The sequence below is a fragment of the Equus przewalskii genome, chromosome 3, assembly GCF_037783145.1.
Source record: "Equus przewalskii isolate Varuska chromosome 3, EquPr2, whole genome shotgun sequence".
Classification (NCBI taxonomy): domain Eukaryota; kingdom Metazoa; phylum Chordata; class Mammalia; order Perissodactyla; family Equidae; genus Equus; species Equus przewalskii.
In genome coordinates, this window is record NC_091833.1 from 106612478 (window position 1) to 106630055 (window position 17578).

A 17578-nucleotide genomic window follows, 5' to 3' on the forward strand; every position below is an offset into this window, starting at 1 on the left:
GTGGGCATTGTTAAAGATCACGCAGGCTTCTCTGCAGAGCAGAGTTACAGGGGAACACTGGTGTAGGCAGAGAGAAGGATCACTGTTGTCCAGGCGGGAGTTACTGGAGACCTAGATAAGGGGTGATGGGAGAGGGAGAGAAATGGGAGTGAGTTCCATTACATGTTAGAAGTAGATGCATGGAGATTGCGGATGGATTGGAGCTAGGGGCTTAGGAAAGGAAAGAAATCAAGAATATGTCCTAAAAGTTTGGTCTAAGGGACTGGGAAACTGAAGTTATATTATTAAAATGGAAAAGAGTAGAGAGAATTGGCTTGGGGTAGGGTAGAAATGGGTCTAGGTCTGGCTTTGGCCGGCCAGTGTTCAGTCTGAGACGCCTCTTTGATTAACAAGTAAAGTAGGGAAGTTGGTGAGGCAGCTGGAGCCACAGTTCTGGAGTCCTAGGGAGAAGTTGGGAGCCTTGGTACAGACTTCGGTGTCTTTGGCATATTAGAGAGAATCCAAGTCCCTTGGTAAACAGACGTGTAATCAGAGAAGACAATGGCAGCCTTCACCATCATCAAGATAATCCTATTATTTTCCTTCTGAGTCTGGTAATATGCTGGGTTTCTTATATTTATCTTTGTGAACAAAATCCTTTTTCACTTTTCCCAAGAAAGAAGAAGGAAAACTTGAGTTTTTTTCTAGTGACTCCCTAATTCTTTGGTCCTAGCACAGTCTTCCAATTTTTACTGGTGACTCTAAGGATTATTCCTGTCATTTGATTCAGATGCAATTGGGCAGGTCACAAAAACAAGCTTTTGCATCTTGCAAGCTTTTCCGGAAATGTTCTCTTGTCTGCTGTGTTTATGCTGGAACAGAAAATTTGTGCCTGATTTTATGGTGAGCTTTTCTCAAGATATACGAGGTGCTGCCTCATCACATTATCCTGCATCTGAGGACCTCTCCCACCTAGATGGTGTGATGTAATATGAGGGATGGTGCTCACCGCCACAGACCTGTCACCAACGAGACCTGTGCTTCCAGAGTAATGCCTTGCTACGTCATTTTCAAACTGGGTTTGCGTAGGGTCTGCCATATATTATTTCTCATGTGTTAGAGTGCATGTCTCCATGTTGGATATAAAATAGAAAATTTAATAAGAAAGAAAATGCTATTCCTCCTTCACATCAGAATAATATAGATTAGAATATACAGTGAAGTTCTGTGGATAGAAACAAACATTCGGGAAGGGCCTCAGTTTCCCCATTTGAATTGAGACCATAAATGGACCAATTTGATAGGAGTACTGTGAGGACTAGAAAGCAGTTCATTGTAAAACTCCTAGCTCTTTTATGGATTCACTCATTAAACATTTAACATCCCTGGTTAACAGCCACGTAAACAGAAAAGAGAGTGGCAGTTTTCAACCATCATGAAAATAAAACTTGTTTTTCTTCAGGGTTTTGAGAATATGCTGGTTTTAATTAAATACATATTTATCTGTGAAATTCAATAATTTAAATAACCAAATAATCAAGTACTTGTTTGTTGCATGCCTGCCAGGTGTTAGATGCTGTGTATGCCAATACCCGGGACATGTGTGTAGACCTGTCCTCATTAAACTTATAGGAACCCAGACTTACTATTTGATTCCTGTTGTGATAAGTCCAGTGGAGAAAAGCTCAATTTGGGGCACATAAACGTGTACACATTTTAGTCATCCTTTTTAGATTATCATGAATCTCTTTGGGATCTTCAGGGTTAACTAATAATTTAGTAGGTCAAGGATGGAGATGGAAATATATGAATTTCTCAGGTATTTGAGGGAAAGGACACTAATGTATCTTTTGTTGGAGAGCCATGTCTGCCGGATGCCAAGCTTGTCTTTCTGCCTGTTTTAATACTCTGCTTTCCCAAGGCAGCATCCCCTGGCACCAGGGAGTGAAATATAGTAGCGCTTTCTGAAAGGGAGGCCTTGAGTTGTGCGTGAAAGCCTGAGATGTTCTATCAAGAGGCATAATTGACTATCTTGGTAACGTGCCATTTTAGAATTTCTCTGTTAAAACGATAACTAACATTCACTGATAAATAAAATGCACTTTAGCCAAGAATGAACAAAATAAGAGTTGAGAATGAGAGAAGAAAAATACAATCCCTGGGACATGAGATTTTGAAAAATTCCATAAATCAAAAGGGCAGATTTGAAATTCTCTCCCTGCATCCATTTGGTGACTGTGCAGTTACCAGCTGGTCAGAGCACGCAATTCTGCCTTATGACTTTTGTTTCTGTGTCTCCATGTAGAATTCCGTAGATGCACTGGAAAGTTTTCCTTTGGGCTGTCTGTTCAGGAAGGGGAGCCCCAAACATCCCATGCACTTAGCGTTAATTGGTTGTTGAAACAACTAAGAAGACAGTACGTATTTTGAAAAACATTGTTCTGGATAAAGAAACATCACTGCAGAGGGGTTATAAGAACCCAAACTCAAGAGCCAGAGTCCCTGTGTTTAAACTCTCTCTGCAACTTGACAGCTATGTGATCTTAACCAAATGTTTAACGTCTCTGTGCCTCAGTGTTCTCATCTATAAAATGGCGTCAATAATGGGATTTATCCCGTAGGGTCCTTGTGAAGTTTCAAGGGGGTTATATTACTCAGTGAGTTCAGAATAGTGGCTGGCACAGAGTAAGTCCTACGGAACTGTTGACTATTATTATTAAATGTGGCTAATTCAGAATAAACCTGGTTTGATACAAAACTCCCAGGTTGGGAAAAAGAGTGGCTAGAGAGTAAGGAAGCAAAAAGACTCTTGTAGTTAGGAAAAATAAATGACCTGCACCCTGCCGTGTGCAGGCGCCTCCACGAGAAGGAAAGGCATGAGATTTGGGTTCTTCATTGTCTGCTGTCTCCATATAGGGGTGTGACAGGCAAAGAAATTTAGGAAAAGCACATATGGCCAAGTGTGCTTCTGCCTCATTCTTTCTTCAGTGTCTTCTGAGAGAGGTAAGCTGACATGTGTCAAATGGGAGTGACCGAAATGGTAAGACACAAATTAATAGAGTGCTCTGTGTATGTGTGTGTACAAGAAGGTAAGGTTATAAGACGAGGTATCATTATTTTCTAGAACCACAAGATGCTGAAGGAAATTGGTGCCCTTCTCATCTTCCTGATTTCAGACCCCTTCATGCATTCTCTCCACTTTGACCTGTTTAAGTTTATTTTAATTAAAAAAAAATTTTTTTTTTTCAAGGAATAAATGCTTTATGTATGGTTGATTCTTTGGAGGGGGTGTATGTGTGCCACGTGACAAGTGGTTGCCATGGTAATTTCTCATTATTGTTGAATTGAAAAATAATTACTCTGGCAAAAATCCCACATAACCTGTCAGTGCTTAAGTTAAAGATGCCGGGGGGCAGCCCTGGCACCAGGATCCTGTTTTTTGGTGGAGAGGGACAGAGATGGGAACAGGAGAGAATCGGGATGGAAGCAAAATGCTTTTGTGGATTTTTAAGTATAATTAAGACTCTCTTCTGCTGTTTGACCTGAGTGTGTCTCTCATCCTGATATACGATTTGGCTGCCAGTGGTCCTTGGGCTCACCTGTGAGATGGGACAAAAGGACCAAGGATTTTAATTACAGAAATGCATATAGGGGATTATTTAGAGTGGAGAAGCTTCAATGGTATTTTTAGCTAATTAAAATATGTGAGAATTGTCGGCCCCACTCCCCTAGCCTATGTTCAGGCTGAGTTAATTTCCGCTTTATTTACCTGGGGGCTGCTCTATGCTATTGTTACTTTCCAGCTTTGGGAAAACAATCCACATTTTACTTATTAATATTCACTAAACACTAAATATTCACTGTTCAGATTCTAAACAACAGCGAGAATTGGAAGGACCTGTGTGTTTGGAAAAGGCATGACCTCGATCGGAAGCCTAGGGGCAGGGTGTAGAGAAAGCGAGATCTCTCCCCTCGTCTCGCAATTTGGGGCATTTGTCCTCAGTGATTCAGTCTCGTGAGTCATTTTGAGGACCATGAAGAATCTATGCTTTCTCTCTTGTGTCAGTGTCAAGAAATAATCCTCCTTTTGGTTAATGAAGGCCCTGAGATACACTCTGCCTTTAAGAGAATGATAGGCAAACCTATTTTTACTATTATTATTTTATCATTGCCTCTTCTTTGGACATTTAGATGCTCAGCCTTCTCCTGGCAGAGCTGGATTCTTTTTGTAATTATATTGATCCTGTTATTAGATCGCACTTGGAAATACATCTTTTAGAAATGCTCTTTGTTTTATCTCCACCCATGCATCAGTCAGACCACAAGTCTTCAATCTGGAAGCACAGGGACCTCCTAATGGAAGAGCCAAAATATAGTCAAGTACGTATCCTATGCTAAGGCATGGCCACTTTAGATCTGTGCCCCAGAGAAATCATACACATAAGCACAAAGGGACATTACCAAGATACTTATTGCAGCATTGCTGTAATGGCAAAAAATTAGAAACTGTCTGGAGATCATTAGTAGCAAAATGCTTAAATAAAATATGTTACATTCATTCACTGCACTGCACTACCATGTAGCTTGTAGAAGGAAAGAAGAGGCTCCAATGTAGAAAACGGATAGGTCTCCAAAACACAATGCTGAATGAAAAGAAGCATGTTTAAAGATGGGAACATAATGCATGATATCATTTAAGTAAAATATTAAAAACATAAAATACGGCTGCACATGAATGAATGGAGTCATGTGTGCATATAAATATAAAAGATGGGCTAGGAAAAGCCATATGATTTTCATGAGACAGCTGTTCATGGGAGCCTGGGGGAGGGGAGAGAAAAATAGAGCAGGATATGGGGACCCAGGACACTTATTTTTATTTATAATTTATAATTCCTTTTAAAAAGACAAATCAGATATCATTTCAATAATTGTTAATTCTGGATAATGGGCCCATGGGTCTTCATCATGTTATCCGCTGTTCTCTATTTTGAAAAATTAATAAAGTAAAACTTCACTTATTTAAGCTACAATCAGTAAAGTGTATTCACTTAACCAACATTTCACTGAAAAAGACAAGAAAAATACCCAAACGGTGGCTCAATGGAATGGCACTGTGGTTGTGAGATAATTTTGAAAATTCCTGCCTCAATATGAACTTCTCACATGCATGGGTGGTGCATCCGCTGATGACAAGTGAGGCATCAGTGATATGACAGAGAGAAAGCTTAGCTTGAACACAGTCCTGGTCCCCTTGCCACTGAGTGTAGACTCTGAGGATTCCTACGATATTAAAGGAAGACTCCTCCTCCCTAGGTAGGTAGGGCCTCTCCATTTGTTCATTCCCCTTTTCTACTCCTTTATTGGGTAATCCAGAAGTGGGAGCTCTGGTGAGGATGGAGAGATGCCCAATGCCCAGTCTCTATCTTAAGTATCCCTCAGTCAGCTACAGGATTACAAGGTGGGGATTCCATATAATCTGATCCACACTCTAACAGGGGTATAGTTGTCCAGCTTTCCTAGCACAGGTAACAGTGAAAAAGGAGTTCAAGGACTGGGACTTGACATTTGCTGGACATTCCAGGCCAAAAAAGCAACATATGCAAAGACGGGGAGGCAGGGGACGGGTCAGCAGGAGCCCTTGGTTCAGAAAGGAAATTGCTGAGGTCCCTTGGCTGCACACAGGCAAACTTCTGACTATGCTGACCCCTTTGTAGTATGGTAAGAATGGCTTTTCCCTGGATAGAATGCTTTTATGATATATACACTAAGGGTTGCATTTATCATATCTGCCAGTAACTGACGTGCACCCCCCACCCCCCATATACCTGGGAACAAGAACTCAGGCCATCAGTTTGTTTTTAAGGTCATTTACCGTAACCGTTACTTGGCTGCCCCACAAGGTTGATCTTGACTTACTGGTCCTCCTCAAGGCACTTCCTGGTTAATCTCCAAGTTAGTCTGACTTGAGGGGATTGCCTGCATGGGGTGAGAGTGGCCAGCTGCATCCTGCTTCCCCTTCAGACTTTAGGGAAAACCAGACTCAGTGAGCTTCCCTTTGGAATCCTTGCTTCAAAGCAGCCTTGGCAAACTTTTACGCACGCAGCCTCCTACTGGTCAGCTTGCTGAACTTGGCTCTGTCTCCTGCTCCGAAGGGAGAACTGGGAATTTCCAGGTTCTTGCATTTCTCCAGCGATGGGGGTGCTAGGTTTACAATCAAGAGGCGGAAGCGCTAGCCTGTAGAAAGAACTGCAGAATCTTAACCGGGCCATTTTCTTTTACATTTCCTCAATCCCTTTCTCTTCCTCACATGTGGCCAAGGAGAGCACTTGTAGTCTTTGTCTGCAAGGCTCATACCATTCTAGAAGCTGAATAATGGAGGGACTGACTTGTAGCATTGCACCGCTCATGAGCTAGACGTGTGGCTGAGAGCTGCTCTCCTGCCAGTGAGCACTGTGAGATCTGCTGCCAGGGAGCTCGCATTTGGTTCAGCAGAGGCCTTGGTAGCTGCATTTCAGCCACTGCCTGGGCTCCTAGCCTCGCTGTTAAGCAAATGTCTGCCACAAAATTGCCTAAGCGATCCCAGGAACTATGCCAGGCAGCAAAATGGAAGGACGAGGTGTTCAAAGAGGAAGTTTATTTTCAGGAAAAGCACGTGAAGGTGGGGGAAAGTGCACAAAGTCTGAAAAAGCTGGAGGAGGACATCTGCCCAGACAGGATCTCCTCCAGCCAACACCGGCCACTTCTACTCTTGTGAAGCATTTTCATTCTCAACTTAAGGTGAAAAATCACTTTTTAAGCAGAATTATTTGGAAAAAACCATGGATTGTAGGCTCATCAACTGTAACAAATGTACCATGCTCACAGGGGATATTGCTAATGGGGGAACATGATATGCATGTGTGGGGCAGAGGGTACGTGGGGAATCTCTGCACCCTCCTCTTAATTTTGCTGTGAACCTAAAACTGCTTGAACAAAAGAAAATCTCTTTTAAAAAATGGACTGGAGTTAGGCAGACTTGTACATGTACTTCTTTATTTATTTATTTTGAGGGAGATTAGCCCTGAGCTAACATCTGCTGCCAATCCTCCTCTTTTTGCTGAGGAAGCCTGGCCCTGAGCTAACATCCGTGCCCATCTTCCTCTACTTTATACGTGGAATGCCTACCACCGCATGGCTTGCCAAGCTGAGCCATGTCCTCACCCGGGATCCGAACCGGCGAACCCTGGGCAGCCGAAGCGGAATGAGTGAACTTAACCACTGCGCCACCAGGACAGCCCCTACATGTACTTTAGATTCACCACTTTCTAGCTGTCTGATCTTTATGGAGTAGTTTAGCTTTTTGGAAATTCAGATTGTCTATTTATAAATATTTTAAGGGTCAAATGAGGCAACAATGAATAATAATAGCTGCCATTTATTGAACAGCTACTATGTGCTAGGCAGTTGCTCCTTAATCCTCAGAGTCCACCGAAATTATCATTCCCACTTTACAAATGAGTAAATAGTTGCAAAGAAGTTAGGGGACTTGACTGAGGTCACCCAGCTGTGAAGAGGCAGAATTCATATGTTGAAGTCAGTGTAACACAGGGCTCAAGGATGTAAATGATCTGTAAGGCTGCCTGCTCTGCCCCTTGGCAGCAATTAGAGCAGCTGCGAATATAAGACAGTTCAATTCATGTAAAACACTTAGAAAATATTGGGTTATGGTAACTATTATTAACCCAGATCCCCCCAAACGTGTGTTCTTTCCATAATCTGCTTCCTTCATATACAGCAAACAGAAGACTGGCCTCTGCTCGACAGGAAGTTTTTCTTAAAGCTCTAGGCCTTTTATTTCCTTTCCTACATAAACATTTGTTCTCTCATAACGAGAACTAATTCAAAAGCTTTATATATGTGTGTTGGGAGGGAGTTGGCGATTATAATTTTAAAATATATCAAAAAAATTTTTACACTAGTTAAAAAGTATGAGCCAAGGGCCAGCCCGGTGGCCTAGGGGCTAAGTTCAGCACACTCCACTTCGGCTGCCAAGGTTCAGTTTCCAGGTGCAGAACTTCAGCGCTTGTCTGTCAGCGGCCATGCTGTGGTGGCAGCCCACATAGAAAAATAAAAGAGAGAAAGATTGGCAGCAGATGTTAACTAAGGGCAAATCTTCCTCAGCAAAAAAAGAAATATCAACCGAGTGACAAAGTAAGGTAAACAATTAAAATCTCTTGAAAACTTTGAATGACTTTCTTGCATTGAGTTTGTGATGCTACAATAATGAATTTCATTCATTCATTCTCTCAGCCAGAAAATATTTTTTATGTACCTATTATGTGTCTGGCACTGTGAACTTACATTTTATATTTATATTTTTGTAATGTTCTTCCAAGATTTGTGAGCATAGCCAACTGACGTGACCTTCTCCTTCCAAGTCCGTCCCAACATTTCCTGAGACAGTGACTTGGCTCATGTTCCGTCACAGTTAGTTTGAGTCAGATGATGTCCCCCCTTTTTGGATTATAAGGCCTCTCTCAGTGACACTCACCTGTCTGGGCCCATGAATCTGTGTGGCCGCCCGGAGACAGTTGTCGCACCTCCCATAGCCTGAGTCCTTTCTTTTCTCCCAGAGACTTCAGATCAGCTGCGTTCTTTCCCCGCCTTTTCCTTTCACTGCCAGAAACCAAGAGTCAGATGACAGGAAAATGGAGGTGGAGGACCTGAGCCAGTCACTGGTCCTTTGAACAATTAGCAGGACAAAAGAGAGCTGGTTAATTTCCATTCAGACTTTTAACTGTGTTGCCGACAGGTGCTGTCATCAGGTAAATGGGTTACAGACAGTTGAAGGGATACAGAAATACCCTTGACTGATAAATGGGCTGTTCTATAAACTTCATTTTTTTCCTATTTATTTATTTATTTATTTAAATATTAGCACCTGAGCTAACATCTGTTGCCAATGTTTTTTTTTTATTATTATTCTTTTTCTTCCCCAGTACCTAGTTGTATATTCTAGTTGTGAGTGCCTGTGGTTGTGCTATGTGGGACACCGCCTCAGCACGGCCTGATGAGCGGTGCCATGGCCGTGCCAGGGATCCTAACTGGTGAAACCCCGGGCCACCAAAGCAGAGCGCGAAGGCCACAGGCTGGCCCCTGTGAAATTCATTTTTGATGTAGTTCTTTAGAACATGGAATGTCTTCTGCCTTAGAAATGATACTAAAGATGGTAGATAGAGGCAGGAAGGAGGCATTTTATTGATCTTCACTGTGTTCAGGCACTCCTTTTCACACTTTATACCCATTAACTTATTTAATCCTTACATCTACCTTGAGAGATGGTTATTGTTGTTGCTGTCACATCAACTGTGCAAGATAGTTATTGCTGTTCTTCTTATTATTATCCTTAATTGTCAAGTAAGGAAATAGGCTCAGGGAGGAGAAATCAGTTGTGCACGTTCACATAGCTGGCATGAGGTAGTGTCGGTGAAGCCCAGGTCTGAGAGCTGCCCATGGGAGCGAATTCCGCCAATGACGTCATATCACCTGCTTACTGCTCAGAGCCAGGAGTCCTGCTGAGCGTGAGTCCTAGCATCGGGGCAGGACAGTAAAGCAAGGACCTGGGAGGAGAAACCAACTCAGGGCAAAATAGTCCCTTTTCGATCTCCCTCCCTTCTTTCTGAATCCTAACCCCTGCCTTCCCGAGGACTGCCGGAGAGAGGAGTCAGGCAGAGGCTGGGGCACGTCTCGGATGTCCAATGGTCCAAGCTTAAACGCCAGCTCCCCCATTTATTGGCTGAGAGTACTCGGACAAGTTACATTTACCACCTAGGCTTCCATTTCTGCAGTGGTAGAGTTGGCATATTCATATGAGCAGCTTCACTCTTTCACTGAACAACTTTCGTGGAGTGACCCCGTGGCCTCCACCGTTCTGGGGCCTGGGAGGTGAGTGGCGAGCAAAACAGACCCTCTGTGCAGAAGAAAATTATATTGTACAAGAATCAGGATGGCAGCGAGGAGTAAGACAGAAAATACACATAAAGTGCAGCCAGCTCTCAGATATCCAGGGGGCGGTTCCAGGACCCCTGCAGACACCTAAATCCCCGGATGCTCAAGTCTCATATAAAATGACGTAGCGTTTGCGTATAGCCTACACACATCCTCCCACATACTTTAAATCTTCTCTGGATTACTTATAATAACTAATACAGTGTAAATGCTGTGTAGATAGTTATACTGTGTTGTCTAGGGAATAGTGACAAGAAAGAAAATCTGTACGTGTTCAGTACAGACGCTAGCATCGGAGAGCTTTCCGCGATAGTTGGTTGAACCTGGCGCGGAACCGGAACCGCTGGCCATGGAGGGCCCGCTGTACTTAAGATACTGCTTTGGGCTGTGGTAAGCACTCAGTAAATGTGAGCTATTATTCTTCTTCCAAATGTGTAGCAATTTGAAATAAAATAACCAAAGTGTCCATGTTCCCAAATATGGTTTCTTTCCCCAGCTCCTTCTTCCACTTCTGACCTCTCTGATTTTTCTAGAAGCTCGGACAGCTTCCAGGACACCGAGACCTCGTATATGGTCTCTGGTATGGAGGAGGCTGCCTGTTAGTTGCTCGCTTGGCTGTCTCCTGCGAGTGGGTTTTGAGCTCCTTGAGGATAGGGACCAATCCGTCATCAGCTGTGTGTTCCGAAGGCCTGTATATAATAAGCGCTCGATAAATATTTGTTTTTGAAAGAAGAAAAAGGGGGTTTGTTTGCATGCGGAGCCATGCATTGCTCCTGGATGGTTATATTTACTGTATTTTACTGAGAAAAATGTTGGCTTTTGGTGTGATGATTGGGAGGAAGCCAGAGAAGAAGAGACAAAAAGTTCATTTGTCTGAGCTTCTTTTCTGAAACGAGATGACATCAGTCTTCGGTGCCCCCTTAATTATTCTTGCCAGGACTGAAGGTTTGTTCCTGAGGCCTGCCAGTGACAGCAACTTCATGTTGTCATAAGCAGAACAACTTAATGGGAAGAAGGGAGAGCCCTGTGATGTCTCCGGCAGGGCCGCGGCGGTGGGGCCACACGGAGCGGGGAGCAGCAGGCCCCTTCTGTCCCCGACGTCCCCTCCCCCATCCCCCATCCGGCAGGCAGCTGTGAAACATCTCGGCCTGAAATCTGGCACTAACTAACAAGTCTCCGGAAAAAGATTGTGCTTAAGAGTTTGGGGATAAATTGGGCACTACACAGAGCACGAAGTCCGGGTGTGACTGCCGTTTTTTAATGCTGCGTTCCGAATTCACTGTTACCTTCCCAATTCACTGTTACAGGCCACCCCCTCCCCCCAACCCCTGAAGGTCAGCAATGATTTTAACTGCCTTAAACTAGGCCAGTTTCGAAGTGTTTTCTGCATGAGCAAGGGAAACACTCAACCCAAGACAAACAGAGTTTATGTGGATGGCTCCCTGCTGAACTGCTCTCTTTTTAATAATCGTCTTAATAACAAGCTAGCGATTGCCTATAATCTTAAAACAATCCTCGAGAACAATCCATATGCATGTGACGGTTGCTTATGAATAAACTCATCTGTTCACATCTATCCAAGTAGCAGTATTGTATCCCCTCTAGAGATATTTGCGTAGAGTAGGGCTATGAGCCCCACACATTCCCTTTTTGAATAAATTATCTTTTAAAAATTACTCTGCTTAACCTAGTTGTACTATTGTGGTTGCTGTTTGTAAAACAGGACTTTTAAAAGAGCAAAGAGAAAGAGAGAAAAAAGTTGAATGTATTTTACATTAAATACAAATCCTTTTGTTAAAAAATGTCACATTGTGTTCCATAGTATGTTTATTAAATCTGCTCAGATATGGCCTCGAGAATTAATTTTCATTCGGTTTGCAGTAACTCATTTATGGAGTTGGAATTCCGTCCCCATTTGAGGCAATTAATTGGAAGTGACCACACGCCCACCCACCCCCCCTTCTAGAACACCTATGCTAAATAACAAGAAAGGGGGGACTGGGTTTGTCTTTTTCCTTTTCCTTTCCTCTTTGAGATATTTTCCCCTCTTGCCTGTTAAATAAATGATCTGTCTCTTTGCAGGATAGCGACAACCTCTGGTGGGACGCATTTGCCACTGAGTTTTTTGAAGATGACGCCACATTAACCCTTTCATTTTGTTTGGAAGATGGACCAAAGCGATACAGTAAGAAAGAAGTTTATTTTTCTAATATTCCCTCTTTTTGCGCCTCTAAGAAAACCACAAGGGTCTTCAGAGAATGGCACGATGCTGACAGCCTGACAATAATCCCGCCAGTCCTGACAATGTTCTTGCTTCTGATCAAGCCACTGTCACCGGGTGGCAGCCCTAGTCGGCTGTGAGAGATTTCCTTCGAGGCTTAAAATGTTTGGGCACTTGCCTGAGTAGGGAGCAAGGAAAATAGGAACCGAGTCACCCAATGATAAGTGGGAGCTGAATTGTGGCGAGTTTCCATCCATCTCCTCCCTGTGGCCCTCCTTTATCCTTGACAGCTGGTACTTCACACCCAATGTTCCGCTTCTGAAGGTTCCTTTAAAAAAAATTCCTCACAGTCACTGTATCAGACACATCCTTGTAATTCCCTCTTATCAATTATCTCAGGTATTTATTTGACAAGTGCTATCTTTCCGTGGCGGGGGAGGCCACAGCTGCTTCGAACATACAGTTTTGGATTCGTGTTGACAGAATTATAGTTCCTTGTCTATCCATCGAATGATAACTCTGTAAAGATCCTCAAATTACAGCCCCTAGCACCTTGGGTAACAGCTGATCTGTCCTGATTAGGTTCAGCCAACTTGTCAGAGATCAGATTTGCTAGTTGTGCTGTAAGACCAAGAGGCATAGATACACCAGCACAAAAGCAATTAATGTCCAGTTAGATCAGAGAGAGATGTGTTTTCAGAAAGCAGCATTGCACGTATGAAAGGGGCTGTCAGAGGGTAAAACATCCCAAATGTCACAAACAGGGAGATGATGATGAAACCGAACACAGTATGTATGAACGAGTCAGTTCAGAGCACTGGGCCATTGATAGATAATAGGGCTCTTGATAAACACAGTTAAAAGATCTGATTGTTGCTAAATGTATTTCAAAGCCACTAGGGTACAACAAGTGTTTGGTTGTTTTAAAAATTTTGTAGGACTTTAAACAAGTTGTTAGTACCGGGATCCATTACATGATGAGTTGATTAATTATGTTAATATATGCATGGTGATTTTTCACTGGTGGCAAACTACCGGGAGCAGGACAGTTTGGACTTGCTGCCCGATTCAAACTCATTGCCAGGAGCATCTCTTTAGATTTGTGTATTGTAGGCTTTTTAAGGCGTAGGATATTTCTAATAAATATTTTGGGTGAGGGGACAGCTAGTATGCCAGTCAGTAGGCAGTACTGGAGTGTCTTTACATTCAACATAATGACTTCTGTTGCGAGCACTGGCAAGCCCACTTTGTGGGGGTCATGATGAGTTAACTTGCTTTTCTGTGTATGGGTACCCCCAGGCAGCCTCGTGCCCTAGAGAGTAGGAGAGTCAGGTGCAGAAGCTGCTGTTTCACAAGTCCCTGGGAGATAAATGAACTCAGCAATCCAACAATTACTCTCTCGCCCAAAGCCTGCCTGATCAATGGTGAATAATTTCGAACCAAGCAGCCATCCATCCTCTGAGCCTTCTTATTTTTTTCTGAGGCATAAGCTCAGATAACTTCAAGTTATCATTGTTTTATGTTCCTGTGCTTTCTTTTTGGTTTGTGAATCCATCAGGGTCTGCTCAGGAAACTAGACTTACAGTTTTAAAGCCTGTACTAATAAAACAGATTCTCAATCTTCCCTCTGTCCACCCGACCCCAGCATCATTTGGAGGTAAGGCATGATCAGTGTCTGTTTAAGATCTTATATCCACATACAGGAGTAAATGTCTGACGATGAGCCATTTTGCCCAGGTTTCTTTGTTTCTCCGAGCCAAAATATTTCCCGAGCAGAGAAGAGAAACAAAGATGATTGACAGTCTGGAGCCGAGTCTCATCAGCTGCTTTGCTGACAGCCTGGTGATGTGCACACGCTGCTGATGTGCGGGCGAGTGACAGTTGATTGACAGCACAGGCCTGGGAGACAGGGAAGAAGAAACATGCTTAGAACGCCTGACGTGCACTGTTTATGCAGCACTCCAAGCTCAGGCGCTGCCACCTTAACCCGTTCGCCATCCAGGAGCGCTGTGCCAGGCTGGGAAAACACCTGCTGGTCCTGGGCTGTAGGATAGCTCTTCTTTGACACCTCCCAGGGAGCTGAGGGCCTTGTATTTCCAAGGAAGAAAATATGACTTGGCTACTACTACATTTGCATATGTAAAACATTTCCCCAAATTACTTTCATTCTAGGTACCAAGAAATATTCCAGATGAGGTTTATTTAGCCCTTACTAGGAAAAACTTCTTCTCCCTTCCCATCTCTGTGTTTTTAGAGGGTCTCTCTGCCTCTGAGATATTTGCTCTCTTAGCTACCATAAATCCTGTAATATAGGTTACTTATTTATTTGTTGTCTGTCACCCCCTATTAGAATGTTATCTCCATGTGGACAGGGGCTTTGTTTTATTTATTGCCAAATTCTCAGATTAATACTGGAACTTGCACATAATAGGTGCTCAATAAATGTGTCTTGAATGGCTGATTGAATGAATGAGTGGACATCTGGGGAAAAATTTATATCACCACACAGAACATTGGCCAAGCAATCCCTTTACTGAGATGTTGGGACTTTTTTAAACAGGAAGAACTTAAGCCACAGTACTCTGCTGGTGTTTTCAGATAAGCTCTAAGATATGGTTGGATCTACTTTAATCTAGGAGAGGGACACCCAGCAGTATACTAATGCAGGAAATAATTATGCTTTGGGAGACATATTATTCTTCTGTTCAGAAAGCTTCTCTGTATTGGTTGTGTTGCTCCACCCGCCCCAGTCCCCACTCTCCTAATGGGAGTGGGACCCTTCCCCAGGTGAGATGTACTTGACCCTGCCAGATGGAGATTGCTGGTACCTTTCTAGAAGACTGGGCTGAGGTTGGCGTGGAGAGGAGCCAGAAGGGCAAGGTTCCTGGGCCGTGTTAGTAACTGGGCTGTGTCCCCCTAAGGCCACTTGCCTACCCTGCCTTATAGAGCATCACGATGGTGTTTCTCCAGCAGCTGGAGAAGTTGGCAGTTTCAGGGAGGGCATTTTCTCTTTGGGTTAGGTGGAATCTCAAGTGGGGAAGAGGAAGAGAGGTAGGCGATTCCCTCTTTGTCAGCAGGTCAGTGGTTAAAGACCATTAGAGTTGAAAAGTGTCCTTCTAAAAGTGGAGACTTGGTCCACAGAGCCCCAGCTGGTGAGTCATTAGGTCTTAGGTCAGTTGACTCCAAAGTCAAAGTCAGGGCACCCTCCTTTCCCTCCTCCCATCCTTTGCCTACATCCTCCCATAGCTAAGGGGAAAGAAATGGGTTTGTCAGTTTACACATTCCCAGGAACATAAGTCACAAATAATCACTGTCTTATTTGACACAGAAGGCAGAGGAAGCAGAAGAATGGGGTCCTCAAAGCCCTCTGCACACTGACTTTGTGATTCTAAGTCAAGTGTGGCGTGTTATTTTCCTTCTCTGTCTTTTGCAGAAACGACTACTTTTAGGTTCATCACTAGCTGTTAGCTTCAAGTAAGTGTTGATTCTCCTCTATTCCTTTTTCAGGCATGTAGCAGAATTGTGCCCCACACTATTCTCTGCCCTTGTGAGCATCACAAACGCCCTTTGGGTAAAGGTACTGGTCCCCTTCTCAGGAGACTTATGCCATGTCCAGGTCCACGTTGGCCATGTTCTGCATCTATAGGAAATATATGGTTCCAAATTCATTCAGAAAATAGTTCTCTGCTGGGAGAGACACATGGATAAAGTTATCCTGAGTCCCATGGCATTGGAGAGGCTGGGGGATTGCATGGTGTAGGAGAAAAGGCATGAGCGTTCAAGGTGAATATTCTTGGTTTTGATCTGTACTTGGATTGGTAAATGGAGCCTCCATTTCCTCATCTGTAAAGTGAGCACAGTTATGCCATCACTGGCTTATGGTGAAAATTAAATGAGATAATATAACCAAAGAGCCTTGGACTATTTGAAGAACACAGTAGTCATCACTGACTATTATTGAGAACAACGCACAGCCTTGGCATCACTATAACTTCTGTGCACTGGGGAAGCACACCATTTGGCAGGTGCTTATCAAGTATGCTCAGTGTGTAGAGCTTGCTGCAGAGGCTCGCTGGTCAGTAGGGCAGCTCCTGCTGAAATGCAGCATTGAAGAGATTACCCCATCCTAGGCTTTCAACTGCAGTAACCCAGCGTCATTGCTGGCACGTAAGTGATGCAAGAGGAAGGAAAGAGTCATTGAGGATGCGTGGGCTCCGCCCTTTGGGGGGCTAAAGACTCCAAACACCGTACCTTGTCTGGGTTAACTTTGCTTTGGAAAGTAGGGGGGAAAATGATGTAACTACTAAAATCCAGCTTGTTTTGGGGTGCTTCCCCTGGACTTAATTTTTAGGGAAAAATGTGTGGTTCAGGCAGGGGTTCTGGCTCTGACACTGGGGTTCAAACCCACCTTTGTTTTTTACTACCTCTGTAACTTGGTGTAAGTCACTTTCTAAGCATCAGTGGCCTCATCTGAAAAGTGAGGGTTTGCTGAGATTATGCATGTAAAGTTCTTAGCTGAGTTTCCAGCACCTTGAAAATGCTCCATAAATGGTGGTTATTCAATTGAATTCCAGTGAGCACATTGCGGCCTTTGGATTGAGACCCAGAACAACTAAGACACAATCTCATCAGTCCTTTAACTACTGTCTGTAATTTGGGGATTGGTGGGTCCCCATGATTTTCTACCATACACTTGTTATTTCCCCTTGATTTCCACATTCTGTCTGGAATAAGGATTTCTGGCATCACCGCATACCTTCATAGTCACACTAGCCAAAGACTATTCTTTTTACCTCTGTGGCTGCTGCGGGGACATTGTACTCTCCAAAAGAAGGAAGTTGTTTTAGGACACGTCATCACTTTCCATGCCATTCTCTTCTTCTGTTTTCCTCTGTCATCAAGTCCCTTACATAGTTTGAAGAAGCACAAATCAGCCCCTTTGTGGAGCCATGTTTAACTCACTGTGTCCCTTCATATTTTCTTTCCCACCTCCCCTTTTTCTGAAAGCTCTGACAGCATTGCAATATTGACTAAGTTCTCCAGTATTGTCCTGTAATATGTGTTTTTATGTGTTGTGTGTTGGGATGTGTCTCCCCTAAGGTAGAGAATCCTGTGAGTGTCAAGTAGCTCTACTGTCTCCGTTACTATTTTTCTCCTGCTTTTTATGGTTCACCTCGTCCAGCTGTGTTTGTATTGTGCCTGCTACATAGGAATTCTGAAAGCATTTCCCCCTCACTTTCTCCTCCCTTCTCTCTCTCAAATATCGTATTACATGATTAAAAATAAATTTCTGGGAAAATTGCTCCTTGAATATATGCAAAGGCATTTTGACACCACACTTAATAACTACTATGGCATGAATGTGGCCATTTAAAAAAGTCGCATTCA

General features: G+C 43.4%; 1 protein-coding gene across 43 annotated transcripts in view; it reads left to right on the plus strand.

Annotated features, from left to right (window-relative positions):
• Nucleotides 1-17578, plus strand: part of LDB2 (LIM domain binding 2) — a 359745-nt gene that overhangs the window by 121118 nt on the left and 221049 nt on the right. For all 43 annotated transcript variants that reach the window (XR_011538276.1, XR_011538278.1, XR_011538279.1 and 40 more), the window contains exon 2: nucleotides 12052-12154. Coding sequence is in view for 39 of the 43 variants with exons in the window: in XM_070613154.1 (XP_070469255.1) it covers nucleotides 12052-12154 (103 nt within the window). In the remaining 4 variants the exon portion in view is untranslated. The remainder of the gene's footprint in view (nucleotides 1-12051; nucleotides 12155-17578) is intronic.